The sequence below is a fragment of the Podarcis cretensis genome (genome assembly GCF_951804945.1).
Source record: "Podarcis cretensis genome assembly, chromosome: 3".
NCBI classification, from domain to species: Eukaryota; Metazoa; Chordata; class Lepidosauria; order Squamata; family Lacertidae; genus Podarcis; species Podarcis cretensis.
The window spans coordinates 40733671-40756458 of record NC_137172.1 but is presented as its reverse complement, the minus strand read 5'-3'; the positions used below and the strand labels follow the sequence as shown (position 1 = coordinate 40756458).

Genomic DNA, 22788 nt, shown 5'->3' with positions numbered 1-22788 from the left:
AAGCCTATTTTCTAAAGCATAATTGTACAAAGCATAATCCTGGGTGAGGCAGGACTGAAAGAGGAGAGGCTGCTTGCCAGATGGGGAGGTTCCTCACCCCTGGGAAATGTTTCTGTTTGATTTTTGTGAAGGTGAAATGAAATGTAAAAGGAATCTGTCTTGTAACAAATCTTGTAAAATCATAATAAGACAAGAACTCTACTGCCTTGGCTTTAAAAAGAAGTTGCTTTAATGTAAACAGTGTCTTTTCCCTTTTTTCACACTACTTTGTATGGCTTCCACAGCTAGCCTCATAGAAAAATACTTGCCTACCCAAAACTTAAGGAGTAAATACATGCTTTAAGTATTGTTTAGTTGTTGGAAAGCTTCCACCTTTTTGTTCATAGAGCTTTCTGCAATGCTTGTGCCATTTAATATTAACTTACAGGTGTTCCACCTTCTTCACAAACTGCCTGAAGTCTTGAGCTAAAAGTGCTGGTTCCTCGAAGGCAGCAAAATGTCCGCCCCGTGGCATGTAGGAATAGGTGACAATGTTCTTAAACAACTTCTTTGCCCAGGAACGTGGGATGTGAGTAAGTTCACCAGGGAAGGCAGCAATACCAGTAGGAACATAGACTTCAACCCTGTAGCAGAAGATACCATAACTTCTCAAGAGCTTACTAGATAACATAGGAACTGCAAAACACTTTTTCTTAGTAAGCCTCATTGTGGCAAGTTAAGAGAGCATGCTCTTCCATAGCCCACCCATTAATACATATTGCATTGTTTGTCTTCTCCAATTTTTTACCACGCATGCAAACTAAACTATGGCTGGTTCACTAGTTATAGCTGTTCCTGGACTGGGACAACTTGCCTTTGTAACTCTTGTTCTAATAACCACATAACTGGATGTGGAAGCATTCCACAATGTGGTCTATATGGTATGGGGTTTAAGTACCTGTTAAATCCTACTATGAGATCTTTGAGGGAGGCCATGCTCAAGGTCCCTTTGCTGTGTAATGATAAGAGATAGGGCCTTCTCCTTGGTGGTACCCCATCTCAGAATGTCTGTCACCTAAGTGGATAATTTTCAGGAGTGCACTGAAGGCTCGGACTTTGGGGGCATAAATGTGAACTGGATTCCAATAGTGTCTCGTCTGCTGCATTACGTGAGTTGTATCTAGAGATGCACTCAAATAGCTCCCCTGAGCTCCTATAGGAGAAATAATATAACTTTACTAGTGAATACTAATAATATATTGGCAACCATGAGGGCTAAATGGTTCTCTTCTTGCAGATGGGTTCCAAGAGAGTTGGGTTTGAAGCTTTTACTCTGGCTTTATAGCAACAGTGGACCCTGTGATAGTTTTGGTAATTGGGAAAGAAGCCATCATGGACTTTGTTCTCTTAGTGAATCATTTAGACAACTTAAAACTTGGAGAACAATTACCTGATCTTTAGGCATGGCCAAAGAATTCCATAATGCTAGTTGGGGCTTTGTTTATTTCCTTTGAATCAAAGCATGTAAGATTTCAAAACTTGCTTTCAAAAGCAAATTTGTTGTTTTGGAGGAAATACTTCTGGATGTGACGAAACAGGAATATTGTGCTTCTATTATGTAACCAGCTATTGCTACTACCACCATAACAGCTATAAAAATGCCTTAAGACAGAAAGCACAGCATCTTTGCAGGGCAATGACTTCTCTTAAAACAGCTTCTGGTACCTCTTCCTTACCTGCTGTCAGGAGCATTTTGGGGATTCTGGGAAAGATTCTCCTTGTAAAAGCGCATTGATGGTACAATGGAGGAAGTGACCCAGTAAATCATGATATTGGTCAAAAGGTCGTCAAGAGAGTATTTCCTAAACAGAGAAGTTTAAAGCATTATCATAGTTTTACCACCATACCTTTGGTACTTGACTGCAATTTGGTCTACTAATACAGAATAGAAAGTGAGCTAATAACATGCTACCTTTGGGGTGTGTTAAAAGTATACTGAGAAAAGCAGTAATAGGTTAAAAAAACAACGCCAATTTTATTGGCTGTTTGAGATGATAACTCCCCTCCCCCTTCCTAAAAAGGATCCTCACCCCATTACACTTGTGGTACAGACCTTTCCAGACCTCCATTGTCCATGTTCCGGAATGATTTGTCTGTCCAGGTGGAGAATTTCTCCAGGATGTATGCAGCAAGTCCCACAGGAGAATCATTCAATCCACAGCCTAGATCAGGGAAACAGCATATTACCGTTTACATCAGACACTTGCTCCACCTCTGGCTAGGAACTGGGCCCCGCATGGGACTTGCTCAGAGATCCAAGTGAGAACTAGGGCTTTGGATTGCAACCAACTTAATGCCATATCATTCTGGATGTCTTAACTGCAAGGGCCTGGTTCTTCCAACTATCTATTTAACCTGGCTGGAGAAAAAAAGCATTAGGCTAGAAAACTGGCCACTGGGAGCACAGGGGTTGCTGCTGACTTTCATCTATGGTACCTTGGCAGTTTGCTCTCCCCCCCCCCTCCCCTCCATGTAAGCCCATTACCAGGGGAGCTTATTGTGTGAATCTTGTTTACTTGCAGAGTAAAAGTGGGGGGCAGAGATCTGTGTGTGTGTACAGTAGTCTCGTGTAGGTGTTACATTCCGGGGAGGGGCATAAATATGAAATCACATATAGCCGAAACAACACCTTGGAATTTTACCTGCCAGAGCAAGTGTGAGACCTTCCCAGAGCCCGGTAAGCAGTATAGAGAGCTTAAAAGCTATTTTTGTGCTGGAAAAACCTGGCATGGAAAGAGCTTTTGAGCTCTCTGCCTTGTGTATGTTTAATTTGTGCAATATCAGCTGGCTGGCTACCAAGCACGTACATCTGTGATCATGCAGGTTAAATGCACATAAGTTGTAATCCTACTGTATTACTTTGCCCTTACTCATTTGCTTCTGCAATTGTTGGCATCCTTCAGTCTCAAGACATTGGAGTCCACCTCTGGGGATGAAGGTTTCTAGGAGCCACAGGTGAGAGCTGAGTGCAGAGTGAAGACCAAAGGTGGACAAGCTACTCCAGAAGGAGCATGACATGTCCCCCACCAGTGCTACATCCCATATACTCCTCTTTTGCAATAGAAAGTTATAATTAATGAAGCCTGATTAATCCAAATCTATACAATTTATTGCAGTTATTCCTATGTGCCTTAGCTCAAGGCCTTTGGCTTGGAGCCAATTTGATTCCCTCCCTCCCTCTCTTTTTTTTCTTTCCTTTTCCTCCTCCTCCTGCGATGAGGCTACATTTTAATATTTTAATGTTCCATTATTTTAATGTTGTATTTTATTTTTGTTTTTAAGTTTGTAATCATTCATCTTGTTTTTATTATTGCTTGTAAGCCGCTCTGAGCCCGGCCTTGGCTGGGGAGGGCGGGGTATAAATAAAATATTATTATTATTATTATTATTATTATTATTATTAGCTAGTATAATTTCATTCTGTATGGGGGAGACTAAAATGCCTCTTTTTCAGTGGGGGCTTCTCAAAACACAGGATGATCAACAAACCTGCTGTGTCAGGCTTGGTGGCCTGGATGTGTAAGTAACCAGATTCTCGCAAAATTTCATAAACGTGCTTCTCAAAGTATGGGAATAAACGACGTGCGTCTTCCCTGGTGAGGCCCACCAGCCATGGTACGTAGGCTCCCAGTAGTAAACCAACCAAGCTAATGTTACTGGTGAAAACCATGTTCAGATGAAGCCCTTTTACAGATCTGAAAAGAAGGCATGGAGAGTTTACCTGAACTTTCTAGTAAATGTGCTTTGGCTAGCATTAGAGTCAGAACCAGCAAATATGGAAGAACAATGAGAAAATACTTGGGAGGAGTGACATCCAGGGAAGAGACATAATAATCCCTTTTATACACAGGCAGGGATATATTGCTGTTATTTAATACTGCCTTTAATAGTGGTTCTTGTGCAAGCTGGCATTTCTCAGTTGCTTGCCATAAGTTCAATTAGGAGCAAAATCTGGATTTTCTTCAGGGCAGAAATTGATTCCTCATGCAGATGTAATCCAAAACCTATGTTTCTGTTCTCAATTACTTCCATGAGTCCTGCTTTGACAACAAATGCTCATTATATTCTCCAACATCCTTCCTTGCAAACAACAACCCCTGCAACCAAGTTGCATGAAGAAAGATTATGCCTAGATAACCCCCTGCTTTATAACGTAAATGTAAGGTAAAATAAGGGATGTGGGTGGTGCTGTGGGTTAAACCACAGAGTCTAGGACTTGCTGATCAGAAGGCCGGTGGTTCGAATCCCCACGACGGGGTGAGCTCCCATTGCTCGGTCCCTGCTTCTGCCAACCTAGCAGTTCGAAAGCACGTCAAAGTGCAAGTAGATAAATAGGTACCGCTCTGGCGGGAAGGTAAACAGCGTTTCCGTGCGCTGCTCTGGTTTGCCATAAGTGGCTTAGTCATGCTGGCCACATGACCCAGAAGCTGTACGCCGGTTCCCTTGGCCAATAAAGCGAGACGAGCGCCGCAACCCCAGAGTCGGTCACAACTGGACCTAATGGTCAGGGGTCCCTTTACCTTTACCTTTAAGGTAAAAGTAAAGGACCCCTCGACAGTTAAATACAGTCAAAGGCGACTATAGGGTTGCAGTGCTCATCTCGCTTTCAGGCCGAGGGAGCTGGTGTTTGTCCACAGACAGCTTTCTGGGTCATGTGGCCAGCATGAATTAATCACTTCTGGTGCAACGGGACGGAAACCAGGGCACACAGAAATGCAGTTTACCTTCCCGCCACAGCAGTACCTATTTATCTACTTGCATTGGCATGCTTTTGAACTGCTAGGTTGGCAGGAGCTGAGACAGAGCAACAGGAGCTCATCCTGTCACATGGATTCGAACCACCTTCCGACCGGCAAGGCCAAGGGGCTCAGTGGTTTATACTACAGCGCCACCCACTTTACCTTTACCTTTATAACATATAGATATGCACAGCTACTAATTTATGTTGAATGATGAGGAATATGAAATAGAGAGAAGGACCTCCACCACTTACTGTGGCACCATCTGGGCTATGTTTGTGGTGATCTTGGAACCCCAGTCTCCACCCTGCAGGTAATATTCCTGGAAGCCGAGTCTCTGCATTAGCTTGTGAAAGATTCGAGCAGCAGCCAATGAATCAAAGCCTATCAGTGGGAAGAAAAAGCATCATTAAAAGACATCTACCACAGCTTTTAATTAAAAGCAGTGCCCTGGAAGTCCCTCCTTGGTTTATCTGCCACTTACCCTGTTTGTGAGGGGCCTCTGAAAAACCATAACCTGGGATGGATGGACAGATGATCTCAAACACCACATTTTCGCCACTCAGTCCATGACCAGCAGGGTCTGTAAGCAGTGGGATGATCTTATAGAATTCATAGAAGGAGCCAGGCCAACCATGCACCATCAGCAACGGCCTGGCACTCTGACCTTTCGGGGTGTGAGATGGTTTCACATGGATGAAATGAACTTCAATTCCTGCCAGAAATCCAACAGACAAGTTTTAAGTGCTAGCTGCAGCAGAGAAAGCTCACTGTGGAAAATGGGGTTGGGGTTGGTCTGAAAGGATTAATCCCATTACAGGATATATTTATGTGTAGTTCAATGGGGAAAGAATTCACCTTCAATGGTTGTCTTATAATGTGGGTACTGGTTGAGGATTTTAACTTGTTTTTGCCAGTCAAACTGGGTTCTCCAGTAGGAGACCACTCTCTGCAGATAGTTGGAGTTGAAACCGTAGTTGAAGGCAGCCCCTTCCAGTGGTTTTGTGTAGCGGGTCTGATCGAGACGCTGGTACAAATCCTACAGAGAAGAGAGAGAGAGTCCCCATAAAGAATACTTTCAAAAGTGAGGCATCCTAACCTCTATGAATAGTTCTTAGTGTTGGTTTCTGCTCTCTTCACTGTGCAGCGAAATGCTTGTCACAAGACAATGTTTACATTCCAGTCAGAGTTGCTGTTGGAGTTTCTCACGGGAAAGGAGACTGGATGTGACGTACACTGGTTTCCTGTTTTTCAGTGTTCTCTCCGTGCTTTAGAGGAGAGAGGATGCTTTCTCTGCTCCGGCAGAGGCAAGATGTTTTTCTGTAATCTACCAGCTTTGAAGTGTAAATAAAGTAATATAGAGTATGTGGCACGTACTCCTCATCATTCTGCTGTGCTTGGGACACTGCAAATTCAACATTTCTGGTTATCGGGCCCAGAAAGACGCAGTCATCTGAATGCCGGCAAAAGGATCAGAATGCAGAGGGGCGGATCGGACGGTATCTGCTCTGCGCGTCAAGATGATTGATGAGGTATGTGCTCATGCTCCGGGCAGCCTGCCAGCTTCTAATTAATGGCTTTATGGCTGGACTCTGAACTTTTATGGCCATTTTGCCGGGCACAGGCAAAGGCTCAAAAGAACAAGCTCCTATGCTGGGGGAAACCGAAAGTACCTTTTAAAAGTGCTTTTGGAATAAAGCAGCTGCAGCAGTGATGCAGCATGATTTAAAGCAGCAGAGATGACGCAGAAGGCTAATGCCAGAGTCATGATGGCCCTTCAGGATGCTTGTGGGATTCCTAAGCTCAATAAGAAAAACTATGCGGACTGGGTTCTCTATGCAGAGGCTATTCTGCGGAAAGAGGGTCTGTTTGAAGTTATTACAGACACCCCCCCAGCTCCAGTTACAGATGCATGGGAAGCTAAAGATTCCAAAGCAAGGGGAACTCTTACATTGATAGTATCCCCAGAAGAGCTCTGTCTATTGCGTGATAAGACCTCAGCCAGACAAATTTGGGACGCTTTGAGAGAGGCTCACTTGAGGACAGAAGCTGGATCCACTATGTTTTACTTTACCAAGCTGCATAATATGGCTCTTGCTGAAGGTGGAGATGTGCGTACACATCTGATGGAGATGCAGAATCTGAGACATGAGCTGCAACAGAGAGGACTCAACTTTCCAGAGGCTGTGTATTCCTTCATGATACTACAATCTTTGGGTTCAGGTTGGGAGTCTGTTGCCACTCAGATTGCTGTACAGCCAACTGCTCAGCTGAGAGTAGCCTGTGATACTGCCATGATTCAGAATGAAGCAGACCGCCAGGGTGATAGCTGCATGGGTAAGGGGGAGTCTTCACAGACGTCATCCCAGAGTGCAGTGGAACCACCAGATGGCGCCAAAGCTTTGAAGGCAGTGAAATGCTACTCGTGTGGACGTCTAGGCCATATGAAGAGGGAATGCAGATATCCAAGGGCCAAGACAGAGCAGCGCAGCGAAAGCTCATCGCGTGGAAAAGGCCGAGGCAAAGGCAAAGGTCCGGTGTCCAGGACAACGCAGCACAAGGCAATCGTCTCACGCTTCGCTCCAAAGGTTGCAAAGGTCCAGAAGACGTCTAGATCTTTCTTCGTTGTTGATTCAGTGGCGACCCATCACATGTGCAACGATAAGCGACTGTTCGTGTCTTTTACACCGCAGGAAGGTGCAATTCACCAGGCGGATGACCACACAATCCCCAGTAAAGGCTACGGAACTGTTGTTCTTCACAGTTTGGACTTATCGATAAAAGATGTTCTTTATGTGCCAGATGCCAAACATAATCTGCTCAGCGTTGGACAGCTGAATGAGCGGAAAATTGACGTTTCCTTTAAGAACAAAAAGTGCATCATCACAAAGAAAAATGATTATGTATTGCATGCTGAATATGTTGATCGATTGTATGTTTTGTATTATGATGATGTTGTGCAGGATGAAACTTGTTGCATTGCAGGTTCTAACAAAAGTTTGCATGCAGGATGTATTCATGATTTTCATCGAAAATTTGGTCATTTGAATTATGAGGCAGTATCTAAAATGCCTGCCTTGGTTGAAGGTATGACTATTAAACCCTGCAGGTACCACATGAAGTGCAAGGCATGCGCAGCAAACAAGGTGAAAATGGCTGTGAAAGGTAAGGTGTCTAGTAGGCAAGCTACAGAACCATACCAAATTGTTCATGCTGATTTGGTTGGACCACTAGCGCCCTCTTTGGGTGGAAACAAGTACTTCATGGTTCTCATTGATGCATTTTCCAGGTATATTTGTGTGTAGAATCTCAAGCAGAAATCAGAGGCTTTTCCAAGGTTCAAGGAATTCTGTGCTTGGTTGGAAAATGTGCATGGTAAGAAGATAAAAATTCTTTTCACTGATCGCGGGGGGGAATTCACTTCTCAACAGTTTGAAGCTTTTCTGACTGAGAAAGGAATTCAACACAATTTGTCTAGTCCTCGCTCGCCATGGCAGAATGGACTTTGCGAGAGGGCAAAGCAAACATTGCTTCAAGGGTTAAAAACCTTGCTGCATGATGCAAATCTTCCAGAGAGTTATTGGGCCGAATCTCTCTCGTGTTTTGTTTACAGTTATAATCGCAGGTTATCTTCAGTGATTGGTTGTACCCCCTATGAGAAGATGTTTGGCAAAAAGCCATACATCAAACACATGAAAATTTTTGGTTCTGACATGTGGGTTCACTCACCACAAAACTCCAAGTTAGACAAGCGTGGATTGCATGGTATCTTTCTAGGTTATCAGAAAGGGTCTTACAGAATAATGATGACTGACTCAAAGACAATTAAGCTCACAAGAAGTGTTGAGTACAATGCCAGGTGGGGGGAGAATGTGGGAATTTTCCAATGTTATCCTGATGACAGTGATGAGACTGAGGATAGTCAACAGCAAAAGCAGCCGCAACAACCCACACCCACTGATGAAGGTTCTGATTCTGAGTCTGAAACTGAATCGGGTGATTCAGAGGATTTCAAGAGTGCGAAAGCCTCTATGCGACCCTCTGAGAGCTCTGATCAAGAATTGGAGGAACCATTGTTCACAATAGGTCACTTTTCTCCTAAGAAGGAAGAGGAGAGTGTTGAAGACCTAAGGCTAATTCGTAGGTCACAGAGAGCCACAAAAGGCAGACCTCCTAAGAGATTTGCTGATGAGTTTGCCAAGATAGCAGTAACAGCTGTTAAAAGCTCCAAGAAGGTATTTGAACCTTCAAGTTTCCAAGAAATCCAGGATTTGGATTCAAAGGAAGCTGAGCCATGGTTAAATGCCATGAAGGCTGAGCTTGATTCCTTGGAAAGGAACAAAACATGGGAACTTGTTCCAATAGTTCCAGGAATGAAACTGCTTGGAAGCAAATGGGTCTTCAAAGCGAAGACTGGTCAAAATGGCAAGATAGTCAGACACAAAGCCAGATTGGTAGCCAGAGGTTTTGCACAAGTACCAGGTGAAGACTATCACGAGACCTACTCACCCACAGTGAGGTATGAGAGCATTAGGCTTATGCTCAAGCTAGCTGCAGAGGAGAATCTACACATTAGTCACCACAATGTGAATACAGCTTTTCTGTACGGATCTCTAGGTGAATCTCTTTATATGCTTCCACCTGATGGCATACAGGTAAAACAGGGATTTGTTTGTGTTCTGAAGAAGTCCCTTTATGGTCTCAAACAAAGTGCACGGTGTTGGCACACAAAACTCACAGAGGTATTGTTTTCTCTAGGTTTTAAGCAAGGGAAAGCTGATCCATGTGTATTTGTCAAAGAGGAGGGGCAAAAGAAACTGTATTGTTTGTTTTATGTTGATGATCTTTTATTCTTTTGGGATGATGTCACAATGTACAATAACGCCCTAGCTCAACTGAAAGAACACTTTGACATGAAAGATCTTGGTGAGGTAAACAACTACCTATCTCTGGAAATAGAGAGAGATCAAGATGGTAACATTCTAGTACACCAGTCACGGAAAATTGCTGATGTGTTAGGCAAACTAAACCTGATGGATGCTAACCCCGTAGACACACCGATGACAACAGGTTATCAGGTAGATGACACTGAAGAAGCATTTTCTGACACTACACTGTACAGAAGTGTGCTAGGCAAGCTAAACTTCATTGCCAGATGTTCAAGACCAGACATTGCTGTTAGCTGTAATTTGCTAAGCAGACAAGTCAACAATCCTACTGTTAAGGATTGGAAAGCTCTGAAACGCATAGCGCGGTATTTGAAAGGCACTATGAATTACAGACTGAGATTTAACAATCAGAAGTCTGGTGGTCTTGAGATATTTGCAGATGCAAGTTTTGGAAGTGACACTACAGACAGGAAAAGTAAGTCTGGAGTTTGCTATATGTACAATCAGGGTCTATTTGATTGGTCATGCAAGAAGCAAACAACAGTTAGCTTAAGTACTTGTGAAGCTGAACTGAATGCACTGTCTTATTCACTCAAAGATTGTGAATGGTTGTTACAATTGTGCAAAGACATGAAAATTCCTGTCAAATGTCCAATCCAGGTTTACCAGGACAACAAAGCATGTTTGGCTTTGCTGAATTCTGAAGGTTGTAAGCAAAGCACGAAGCACTTGCAATTGAAGGTGCAACATGCTAGGGAACGTATTCAGAAGGGACTCGTAACGGTGTCCTATATGCCAGGTAATGAAATTCCTGCTGATGTATTGTCCAAGATTGTATCAAGGGATCAACACTGTACCTATGTGCAGAAGTTGGGTTTGTACTGATATCGTACAAACACGCTGCCCAGTGATGTTCACAGAAAGGGGGAGGATGTTGGTTTCTGCTCTCTTCACTGTGCAGCGAAATGCTTGTCACAAGACAATGTTTACATTCCAGTCAGAGTTGCTGTTGGAGTTTCTCACGGGAAAGGAGACTGGATGTGACGTACACTGGTTTCCTGTTTTTCAGTGTTCTCTCCGTGCTTTAGAGGAGAGAGGATGCTTTCTCTGCTCCGGCAGAGGCAAGATGTTTTTCTGTAATCTACCAGCTTTGAAGTGTAAATAAAGTAATATAGAGTATGTGGCACGTACTCCTCATCATTCCGCTGTGCTTGGGACACTGCAAATTCAACACTTAGAGGATCAAAGGCTTTCCACTATATATTAGGGGTGCACAAAGATTGTGCTTTCTATACGGCCCTAAGGAATATTACGCAAAACAGTGTTGTTCATATGGGTTTCTGGCTGGATAAAGACTTTGACTGAAGGCCTCAAACTAAAATAGTTTTTATTAAACACAGATGAGAGAGGCTTTCATTTCATTTAGGAAGAATTATTTCTTTTGTACGATTGAGGAATGGGACGTATAGAGAGTGTTCCATGTCCTAAAATGCCTGCCAAAACTGAGTAAAAGATTCTGAAGCAGTCAAAACTCAGGAGAGCTTTCCCGTTGCTAGACAGCATAATTAATTTTGTTCCTAAGGATGCCATTTAGAAAATGTGACCCTCGAAACATATCTTAGACATCTTGAAATATTTTTAAGTCCCTTACAGAAAAGGGGCTGTTGCAATTTTTGAAGCTGCTTTGAACACGTCAATGATAGCATATTGCCAATATAAGCTACCAGGTGACAATTTATTAGTAGAGGTGTTCCCTCTCTTCTTCTCCTCTTTGGCGATTACTCATAACAGAGTAATATTGTCTTCCATGAACATGGTCTTAACAGTGTGTCCATAGGTGACTGTGTAGGCCAATTCTGGATCCATACGTCCTTCCACAGTAGGGACATGGGATTCCAGGCAGGAGCTGATCACGGTGAGGGTTTGCCAAACATGCCTTCCTCTTAGCACATTTCTCCCTTTCATCCTTAGTTTGAGCATCTTCAAAGTCCATGACACCTTTGGTAAAGCCTGTTCTCCAACTGGAGCGCTTGCAGGCCAGTGTTTCCCAGTTGTCAGTGTTTATACTACATTTTTTTTAGATTTTTAGATTTGTCTTGAGTTAGTCTTTAAACCTTGTTTGTTGACCACCAGCATTATGCTTTCCATTTTTAAGTTTGGAATAGAGTAGTTGCTTTGGAAGACAATACTCAGGCATCCGAACAACATTTTAATGTATTTTTAATCTTTGTTTTAATGTATTTTTAATCTTTGTTGGAAGCTGCCCAGAGTGGCTGGGGAAACCGAGCCAGATGGGCAGGGTACAAATAAGAAATTATTATTATTATTATTATAATGACCACTCCAATGAAGTTGATGTTGAAGAATCATTGCTTCAACAATAGTGATCTTTGCTTCTTCCAGTACATGGGCATTAGTTTACCTGTCTTTCCAAGTGATATGCAAAAATTTTCAGAGACACCATAGATGGAATTTTTCGAGGAGTTGGAGATGGCGTTTATAAGTGGTCCATGTTTCACAAGCATACAGTAAGGTTGGTAGTACAATAGCTTTGTAAACAAGCATTTTGGTTTCCCTGCGAATGTCCCGGTCCTCAGACACTCTGCGCTTCAATCGGGAGAAAGCTGCCCTTGTGGAAAGAGAACTGCCTAGGTAGGAAAAGTGGAGGTCATCCTCTGAGTGTGCACATGCTACGTTGTCATCAGCATACTGAAGCTCTATGATGGAAGTTATGGTAACCTTACTCTTTGCTTTCAGCCTACTCAAGTCAAAAGAGCTTTCCATCTATTCGATATATGATTTCTACCTCCAACACAGTAATGCTTGAATTGCTAGGGTGATGAAACCTGACACCCTCCCCCTGTTTCAGCTAAACCACAATCCTCTGCAGCCTTCTAAAATCAGATAACATGGCATGGCCACCTCAGTATCACCTGTAGTTCAAGTAATTAGTAGCTGGAGAGTCACAGTGACACAAAGCTTGTTTGCTAGCATAGTATCCCATTGACACAGGAAAACTGGCCTGGCCAGTTTGGGCTTTACCAGCATCCTCATCTGACCTAAAAAACATGACTAACATGATTGGCTGAAAAGAAGGTAGGCAGCTACAGAACCAGAATGTGATCAATCCTTAGTGTAATCCTACTCAGTTCGCAGACTTACACACTCTCAAGCTCACACAGGGCAGTTAGAAATTCAAAACACAATATTAAAAGCAGTTTAAAACAATCACAAAAATAAGCTGGGTCCTAAAAATATACATCTCAAGTGTCAAAAGCCAGGGTAAACGCGTTTGTACCATAAATTTTACACATAACACCCCCCCCACCCATTTCCCTCTTCTCATTAGTACCTGGATTTCCTCCTCTGATGTCGTTACTTTGAAGGGTCTAATTCCTTTATCTTCTTCAGCAGTATGTGGTCTCTCTCCAGAGCCCCACCATCCATCTCCCATTTCTAGGGTCTTCGTCCTCTGCCTGGACAGAAGCCAATATACTAGGAGGCCTCCACCTCCGAGCGCACAAGAAGCTGCAATCATGTTTTTCTGGGGTGTGTCATAAGACCTAGAAAGGCACCCAACATTTTGTGAGGCAAAGGCTGATAAGCAATCTATGTGTGCAAAAGAAGGAGTACTTGCAAGCCTCCTTAGAAGCAAATGGTGGGTTTTGACTGAAATGCTTCTTGGTACAGTGGTACCTCAGGTTAAGTACTTAATTCATTCCAGAGGTCCGTTCTTACCTTGAAACTGTTCTTAACCTGAAGCACCACTTTAGCTAATGGGGCCTCCTGCTTCTGCACTGCCGCCGCGCGATTTCTGTTCTCATCCTGAAGCAAAGTTCTTAAGCCGAGGTACTATTCCTGGGTTAGTGGAGTCTGTAACCTGAAGCGTATGTAACCTGAGGTACCACTGTATTTAAAATCGTAGCTTAGTAGAAATTAATAGGACAAAAAAAGTAGTTCTGAAACAGCATATAATCAAAGGTTGTATATGCAAGTGTTCTTTAAACATTTTAATCACTCTTTTATGCTTGCAAGAGGTAATAAACTGAAATTTCATTCTTTGTTGGGCTCAGCAGTGGCCCAAGAATTAAAGATTGGGGTGCACGAAGACACAAAGAGGATTATAGGGCAAGATTTGGCCTATGTGTTAGGTTTCTGTAAAATAAATAATAGTATATTTTACATTAACGCTCCAATCCCAAACATATTTCAGAAGTAAACCCTATCGATTTTGATTGCATGAACTTTCAAGTAGACATGATTAGGATGGCAGCCTTGTTTTAATCATTTCCAGTTATCAACTGTACTTTTCAGGCTACAGATTATAACTAAATATGCATTTCATTCAAATAATCCCAGCAGTAGGGTGAGTGGATGAATTACTTGTTTCAGGTGACTTGCCTCCCCCCCCCATGCCACTTGTAATTTTGATTAGATAAACAGACAATATTAATTTGCACTGAGAGTTTCCAGGCACTATTGGTATTCTAAAAGTTAGACTAGTTGGAAGCTATTACTACTGCCATCCTGTCCAAATAGCTACTGTGTTTAAGACTGGGTAATGTGAAAGGAGCCGAATCATATAAACAGAATGGGCATACTCTGGGAATATATTCCAAAACAGAAAACTCAGTTTCAGTCCCCATTTTTTTAGCTTGGCATAACTGTCAATCTGGACCTGTTTTTAACTGTGAGTTTACACATTTCATTCCTTGAGAATAATAGAGGATGAGTGCATTTTGTTTGCATACAGCTATGAATGTGCAAATGTAGGCATACCTGAGCATAACATTTTGCTTCATACAGCTAGCTTAAGCAGTGAGGTATGAAAGCCTGTCATTCCTGTAAAGTCTAGGGAGGAAATACACTACTATTAATTTTAAACAAAATGGCAGAAAGTGCTGTAGAACAGGCATAGGCAAGGTAAGATGTTTTGGGACTACAACTCCCATCATCCCTGGCTAACAGGACCAGTGGTCAGGGATGATGGGATTTGTAGTCCCAAAACATCTGGAGGGCCAAGTTTGCCTATGCCTGCTGTAGAAGGTGAACACACAGCCACCTTTTAAAGAGAAAATAGTCCTAATGAGCACTGCTGCAGGAATTCTCTTTAAATGACATGGTAGGGGAGTGTCTTGTTCATCATTTGTGATGTCTTGCTAGGCACTATCCTATCTACCTCTAACTCCATGGAATTTCACAGTTGTGTGAGTTGGCTGAAGGAAGAACATCATTTCCGAGTGACAAAAATATTGCTCTTGGAAAAATGCAATGTCCCAGGCAAGCAAAACACTGTCTTGCTTTAAAATGTCTTGGTCTTTCACAACAAACGAGTAGAAGAAGAAGAAGAAGAAGAAGAGTTTGGATTTGATATCCCACCTTTCACTCCCTTTAAGGAGTCTCAAAGCGGCTAACATTCTCCTTTCCCTTCCTCCCCCACAACAAACACTCTGTGAGGTGAGTGGGGCTGAGAGACTTCAGAGAAGTGTGACTGGCCCAAGGTCACCAGCAGCTGCATGTGGAGGAGCGGAGACGCGAACCCGGTTCCCCAGATAACGAGACTACCGCTCTTAACCACTACACCACATTGGCTCTCAACAGAGTAACAGCTGCTTATGTATTAAGCAAGAAATGTTAACTCTGAAAGGACCTCAACAGTGCAATCCTATATGCACGACTCATTATTTTCAAGGGGGCTCTATGTCAGGTAAGTGAATATCAAATTGCAGCCTAACTGAGAAAGTGAGTTGGGTTACAGGGGCCAGAAATACACCATAATGCAAGGAGAACCCTGATGGAGGAGGTCAAAGACCTCTCTGGTCCAGCATTCTGTTCTGAGTGAAGCCCATAGCCAGGACTTGAGCACAGCAGCTCTCTCCACTTGTGTTCCCAAGCAGCTGGCATTGAGAAGCAGTCCACCACCATCCTGGCTAGCAACCACTGATAGCCTTACCTCCACAAACTTGTCTAATCCTCTTTTAAAGTCATCCAAACTGGTGGCCATCACAACATCCTGCAGCAGCACATTTTGCACTTTGAACTATGTACTGAGTGCAGAAGTACCGTATTTTTCGCTCTATAGGATGCACCCGACCATAGGACGCACCTTGTTTTAGAGGGGAAGAACAAGAAAAAAAAATTCTCCCCCTCTTTGCTCAGCACCCCTTCAGCGAAGCAGCAGGAGAAACGGAGCCCCTTCCATTTCTCCTTCCGCCTGGCTGAAGGGGCGCTGCACAGCTCTGCCTCTCTGCTGAAGCCAGGAGAGTCTTGCTCTTCTGGCTTCAGCAAAAGGAACCCGAAGCCTCCGGAGCACAGCAGGAGCTCCTGCTGCGCTCCGGAGGCTTCAGGCAGCTATCCCTGAAGCCTGGAGAGTGAGAGGGGTCGGTGTGCACTGACCCCTCTCGCTCTCCAGGCTTCAGCAAAAGCAACACGAAGCCTCTGGAGCGCGGAGGGAGCGCTCCCTCTGCGCTTTGGAGGCTTCGCGTTGCTATCGCTGAAGCCAAGGAGCCTGCATTCGCTCCATAGGACACACATACATTTCCCCTTAATTTTTGGAGGGGAAAAAGTGTGTCCTATAGAGCGAAAAATACGGTACTTCATTTTGCCTGTGCCAAATCTTCCTGTATTCAGCTTCACTGGTTAACCTTGGATTTTAGTATTAGGATAGAAACTTCTCCCTATCTACTTTCTCTACACCAGTGGTGGCCAACTCCCAAGAGACTGTGATCTACTCACAGAGTTAAAAACTGGCAGTGATCTACCCCCTTTTTTGGGGTTCAGGGCACAAATGTTGAGCTTCTTTGGGGGGGAGCCAGTGATCTACCAGTGATCTACCACAGACGTCCAGTGATCTACTAGTAGTTCACGATCTACCTGTTGGATGTGCCTGCTCTACACCAGGCAGAGTTTTATGTGCCTCTGCCCTCCCCTCCACCGTTAATCATATTTATTCCAAATTAAAAGCTCCAGGTGTTGCAACCTTTCCTCATTGAGGAGGTAGCTCACATTGATCATTTTAGTTGCCCTTCTCCAATACCCCCTTCTAACCCATCCTTATTTCTAAACTTTGTTCCATTCTCTTATGTAAACTGTGCGCCTGGCATGTGATTGTGGGTTGCACTTTGGCTCTTTTGCCAATGCCTCTCTGAAGGGCTGCCCTTTGCCCCAAGCACAGCAGTAACAAAAATCAAGCTTATTAATGCACAAAGCATTTCAATTTCTGTCCGAGCACAATAGAGCAACCAGGAGAAGCAGTTAAGCAGTGCTTTTCTGAACGTTCAAAATGCTTTGCATAATCTTCTTGCAATCCTTATGTCCTGTATTACCCTCATTTGGCAATTGAGGTTTTCCACTGAGAGGCAATGATTTATTTAAGGCCACTTAGTGAGTTTGTGGCAGGAGAAAGCAGCTTTCCATGAAACCACCAGTTTGGGTACATATGACATAGTGAGCAATTTTGCTACTAAGGGACACCCCCATTTCTGAAGATCAGGAGCTTCCCCCTCTTCCAAGTTTCCGAGCTCCTTAGAAGCAGAGTAGTCAGATCCTTGTTTATTTAAATCTCACAAGGATTTAGCTACTCAAAGGCCTTATCCTGGTAAGATATGGCGTTGATTCAGCACCAAGCAGCTTTAGTGGTGCTAATCTGCCTCAAGCAGGATCAGAACTTGATGGCTTTATGGAGGGGTCTATCTTTCCAGCACTTCCTCAGCAAACAGTCCTAGGCTCCTTTCAGTCTGTCCTTTGGTACATATTTGAAGGGAGCTTTAAAAACAAAGTAGCCGTTCTACTTAACTATGCATTGAAATTAAGAGCTACATGGTGTTTACCAACCTGATGAACACCCGCTTGTGGATAAAAAGAATAAATTGGGGGGGGGGTGTTCCCACTGATGGGTGTAGCCAGGGGGGCAACTGCCCCCCGACATCAAGCGAATAAATAAAAATACTTAACTAAAAGTAGAAACTGTAGAAAGATTTTGACAGACTTTTCTGAGCACTTGGGGTGAAAAAAAAAGTAATTTAAAACAACTGTTGCTGAGATATTTCATTCAGAATCTGTTTGACAGAGCCAGACAGAGAATGATGACAGGTAGGTGTCATGCCCGCCCCCTAACATAAATCTTGGCTACGCCCATGTCCAGACCTCTTTTCTATGTATGTTTATGTAGGAAGTTGGTATTCCAATCTACTTGAAACATGACTGTGATTACCTACCTGGGCTGGTAGCTATTCTAGTTTCATTGCTCCACAATAAAAATAAGGAGTCTGAACTGCTCTTTGCTTCTTAATTTCAGAGCACAGTGAACTGGGTTGGCTGCCCTGGCTTCACGACTCTGCAGCCAGCATTCTGACCAGTCCCTCGCCATTTAGCTTCTAGCTAAATACCAAGTCCAGCTTATCCCACCCTATAAGCTCCCCCAAGAGCAGCGCCTGCTGCCTCCTCTTTACACTCACCTGACATTCTGCAGGATCTGCTGCCACATGTCTGCAAGATGGGCCTATGAATTAACAAGAGTTCAGCTTTGACCCACGGACAATGCCGTTGGAAAAACCTTCCTAGGTCCGTACTTCCGCATTCAACTGCCTGTTTCCAGTGCTCCATTGAGTAACATTGAGTAAACAAAAAGATTACATAGTTTCCTACTGCCATCTACTGCCTAAAGGCATGTTTCCATGATGGCTAGCAGGACTGGTCAAAGACATGTTGCTGCCCTGAGGCAGAGCAGCAAATGGCGCCCCCTGGCTTTCTCTCTGTCTTCAGTACTTATACCACAAATCCCTAGTGTGCTGCTAACACTATATGCATGGGTGAGACTGCCTAGTTTTAGTTGACGTGACAGAACCTTTGCTATATATGAAAGTCAGGGATGCTCAAATGGCAGCAAGCTTTGTTGAGCTTGGAGCTTCTGAAAAACCCTGGGTAAGACACAGAAATGGGAGAAGGTCTAATAAAGTTAACTAACACCATGCTCACTTCTCTGGCACCAACATGTCCACTACCACTTGGAGCCACATCTCTCTGAGGTTCCTTATTTTTTGAAATACAAATCTGGCCAGTCTGTTGCAATATAGAGCAACTGCAGTAAACCCCACGCATAAAAATGGCTTTTCGCATTGTGACCTCTCGTGATCACAATGCGGAACTGCTTTTGCTGAGTTTCATTGCAACTCACGCACCTGTAAGCATGTGCCCCCGTTAGCTCTGAGGATGCCACAGCAACTTTACTCAGGCAACTATTGTGGAAACAATAAGACTTTCTGTAAAACCTCTTCAGGGAGAATTTTTATTCTTAAAAGGCTTTAGCCACTTCACTGACATTAGGAAAACTCCTAAGATGCCTCCTGGAACTGGCTATCGCGTTAAAATGAAATCCAGACACACATTTACTTTTCAGATAAACAGTGAATTTTCCCCAGTTTACCTGACACTCTGCTGCTTCTCCTTTCCCCTTCTAAAGGTAAAAGTAAAGGACCCCTGGACAGTTAAGTCCAGTGAAAGGCAACTGTGGGGTTGCGGTGCTCATCTCGCTTCAGGCCAAGGGAGTCAGTGTTTGTCCACAGACAGCATGTTTGTTGATGTGGCCAGCATGACTAAACAGCTTCTGGCGCAACAGGACACCGTGACGGAAACCAGAGAGCATGGAAACGTCCTTTACCTTCCCGCTGCTGTGGTACCTATTTATCTACTTGCACTGGCATGCTTTTGAACTGCTAGGTTGACAGGAGCTGGGACAGAGCAATGGGAACTCACCACTGTCGTGGGGATTCGAACCACCAACTTTCTGATCAGCAAGCCCAAGAGGCTCAGTGGTTTAGACCACAGTGCCACTCGCATCCCATGCTTTCCCTTTCTACCTCTTGTTAAGTGGCAGTGACCAACAGGACAACAGGAGACAGCCCTACATACTGTCTGCTACTGCTCTTCCCTAGGAAATGGAAACAGTAAATTTATCAGTAATAGCCGTGTTTGCTGGGCTAATATACTCTGAGTGGATTAATTCTGACAACAGTTTACGAAGGAAGACTACACCATCTGGATAGATACCAAATCTTCCATATGGAGTGTTCAAATTGAATTATCCCAAGTAAGCTGCTCAAAGGGACTTTTAAGATTATTGTTGTTTTTTCGTAATAATCACTGAATTGTTAGCCTCCCGCCCCCTTTTTTTTGCATAGGATCCAGACAGTGTTTCTCAGGTTTTGTTTTTCTTTTAAAGATGTTGGATTTTCCAAGTGTTCAAATTATAATATGTTATCCAGTTTCTTGTGTTCTATGTCAGTGCAGACAGTCACGTTCTTCAGGCACTGCATAACTATTGCAATGGCTATTGGATCCACTATACTGTGATAAAAAACAATGATGGCAGAAATGGGCATGAAACTGGACTTCTGCAAATAAAAATATTAGAAAATGAACATTTTGGGGACCTTAGTAATGAAAGTCAAGCTTTGTAGTTTCCTGCCAACAGATCTATTTGGTGAGCTACCCTTTAATAATCTGGGAATATTTCTCATGAGTAGATCCATTTGTGGGATTGCAACTCTGTGAGTAGTACAGTATATTACTACTTTGCGCAGGGGGAAATTTGTGTTTTAAAGGTATGGTGTGTACGCAGCCCTAGACTTGCATGACCTGAAAGTTGGTTTCAAACGCTGTACACGCTAACATCTTTCTTCTAGGAAAGTGATAGTCTCAATTACTACATGCTGCTTGGATTCCACAGGAACATTCTGGTTTGTTTTGGGATGACCCAATAGGAAAATACGAAGAAAGCTCTCGTGGATATACAAATACAGTCTCCTCTGTATTTGTTCAAAAGTCGTCGTGGATATACAAATACAGTCTCCTCTGTATTTGTTCAAAAGTCGGGGGGGGGCACACACAGAGAAAATGGCTTGGAGGGTTCAGTGCTGGCCGGACTAAGTGAACAGAGCCTCAGGCAGACAACAGCTGCAGTGGGCTGCCTCCCAGGAATAGGGTGGACATGCACAGAAAACATCTGTGCTTTTAAAAATCTTTTATTTCTTTGTGTTTTGGCCTGGAACTCTTCTGTGCAAGGAGTGGCCCTGCCTTGGTCCCTGCACAGTCCCTGTCCTGAACTCAAATGCTTCCAATTGGTGGTGGGACACTAGCTTGTTTGTTTGTTTTAGCACTCCATAGATTCCTGGGATGCTCCAGAAGGCAGTGATTTATACTGTAATATGGCCATTCCACTGGCTGCATTTCAGCGTTCAATGCTGTACTGTAAGACCATCACTCCCTCTAACAGCAAAATCAGGTGCTGAGTGCCAACATCTCAGAAATCAAAACAGAGCAACACATGTTGGCTTCAAAGCTCAAAAAAAATAATAAAAACACAAAAATACAAAAGCAAAAAAGAACAATTAAAACAAATATAATTTCCATTACTCATTTCCATTAACTTATTTCCCAGACCTCCTCTCACCTCCCCCTTTTGTATTCCCGTTCAGATTCTTAGTTCAGCAAATCCTTATTATAACTTGTTATAACTTATCATATCTTATTGTTCAACCTCTGCGTTACAGATGGTAACCACTTAATTTTTATCCAACATCACACTAATGTCCATTAATTTTATAATACTTCTGCAGATAGTCTTTGAATTTTTTCCAATCTTTCTCCACCGTCTCTTTTCCCTGGTCTCGGATTCTGCCGGTCATTTCTGCCAGTCCCATATAGTCTATCACCTTCATCTGCCATTCTTCCAGAGTGGGTAGATCTTGCATCTTCCAGTACTTCGCGATAAGTATTCTTGCTGCTGTTGTTGCATACATAAAAAAAGTTCTGTCTTTCTTTAACACCAATTGGCCGACCATGCCCAGAAGAAAGGCCTCTGGTTTCTTAAGGAAGGTATATTTAAATACCTTTTTCATTTCATTATAGATCATTTCCCAGAAAGCCTTAATCCTTGGGCATGTCCACCAAAGGTGAAAGAATGTACCTTCAGTCTCTTTACATTTCCAACATTTGTTATCGGGCAAATGATATATTTTTGCAAGCTTGACTGGGGTCATGTACCACCTGTACATGATTTTCATGATATTCTCTCTTAAGGCATTACATGCCGTAAATTTCATACCGGTGGTCCATAACTGTTCCCAGTCAGCAAACATAATATTATGTCCAACATCTTGTGCCCATTTAATCATAGCAGATTTAACTGTTTCATCTTGAGTATTCCATTTCAACAGCAAGTTATACATCCTTGACAAATTCTTAGTTTTAGGATCTAACAATTCTGTTTCCAATTTTGATTTTTCTGTCTGGAAGCCAATTTTCCTGTCCAGTTTAAAAGCCTCCATTATCTGATGGTAATGAAGCCAATCTCGCACTTTATCTTTTAATTTCTCAAAACTCTGCAATTTCAATTTATCACCTTCTTGTTCCAAAATTTCCCAATATTTCAGCCATTTGGCCTCCATATTGAGTCTTTTAAATGCTTTCGCTTCCATTGGTGACAACCACCTTGGAGTTTTATTTTCCAATAAGTCTTTGTATCTTGTCCAAACATTAAACAATGCCTTTCTGACAATATGATTTTTGAATGCTTTATGTACTTTAACCTTGTCGTACCACAAGTATGCATGCCACCCAAAAGCGTTGTTAAAACCTTCTAAATCCAAAATGTCTGTGTTTTCAAGAAGTAGCCATTCTTTCAACCAGCAAAATGTTGCTGATTCATAATAAAGTTTGAAGTCCGGCAGGGCAAATCCCCCCCTTTCCTTTGCATCAGTTAATATTTTAAATTTTATTCTGGGCTTTTTGCCCTGCCAGACAAATCTAGAAATATCTTTCTGCCACTTCTTGAAACAATCCATCTTGTCCACAATTTGTAATGTTTGGAATAAAAACAACATTCTAGGCAATACATTCATCTTTATAGCGATTGGCCGCAGGATTTACGATCGAGGGGGAGGAGGCCAACGGCTTTGTTATCATATTAGACTTTGAGTTTGACTAGGCAGAACCCCCTCAGAAGATCGAGGAGGGAGTGACAGGCCTGCGAGGATTAATGGGCAGACATTAAGATTGTTTTGTACGGAAGTGTTGAAATGGCGTCTGTCTGTCTGAATATGGCTCTTGGAAGAATGAAAAAT

General features: G+C 43.0%; 1 protein-coding gene across 1 annotated transcript; it reads right to left on the bottom strand.

Moving 5' to 3' along the window:
• Positions 1–206: 206 nt before the first annotated feature.
• On the bottom strand, positions 207–18282 carry LOC307212196 (epoxide hydrolase 1-like). Its single transcript, XM_079969289.1, has 9 exons — positions 18124–18282; positions 13020–13230; positions 5637–5817; positions 5263–5493; positions 5033–5162; positions 3529–3734; positions 2093–2201; positions 1716–1841; positions 207–623 (listed from the first exon to the last, which is right to left on the bottom strand). Exons 1-9 carry the CDS (start codon positions 18150–18152, stop codon positions 422–424), a joined length of 1425 nt encoding a protein of 474 aa, XP_079825415.1. The 5' UTR covers positions 18153–18282; the 3' UTR covers positions 207–421.
• Positions 18283–22788: the final 4506 nt, after the last annotated feature.

Coding starts and splice junctions, on each gene's coding strand:
- LOC307212196 (XM_079969289.1), bottom strand. CDS start 18,152: ATGTGGCAGCAGATCCTGCAGAATGTCAG. Junction 3,735..5,032: donor ATAGCCCAGATGGTGCCACA/GTAAGTGGTGGA, acceptor CCTTCTTTTCAG/ATCTGTAAAAGGGCTTCATC. Junction 1,842..2,092: donor GACAATGGAGGTCTGGAAAG/GTCTGTACCACA, acceptor TTCTCTGTTTAG/GAAATACTCTCTTGACGACC.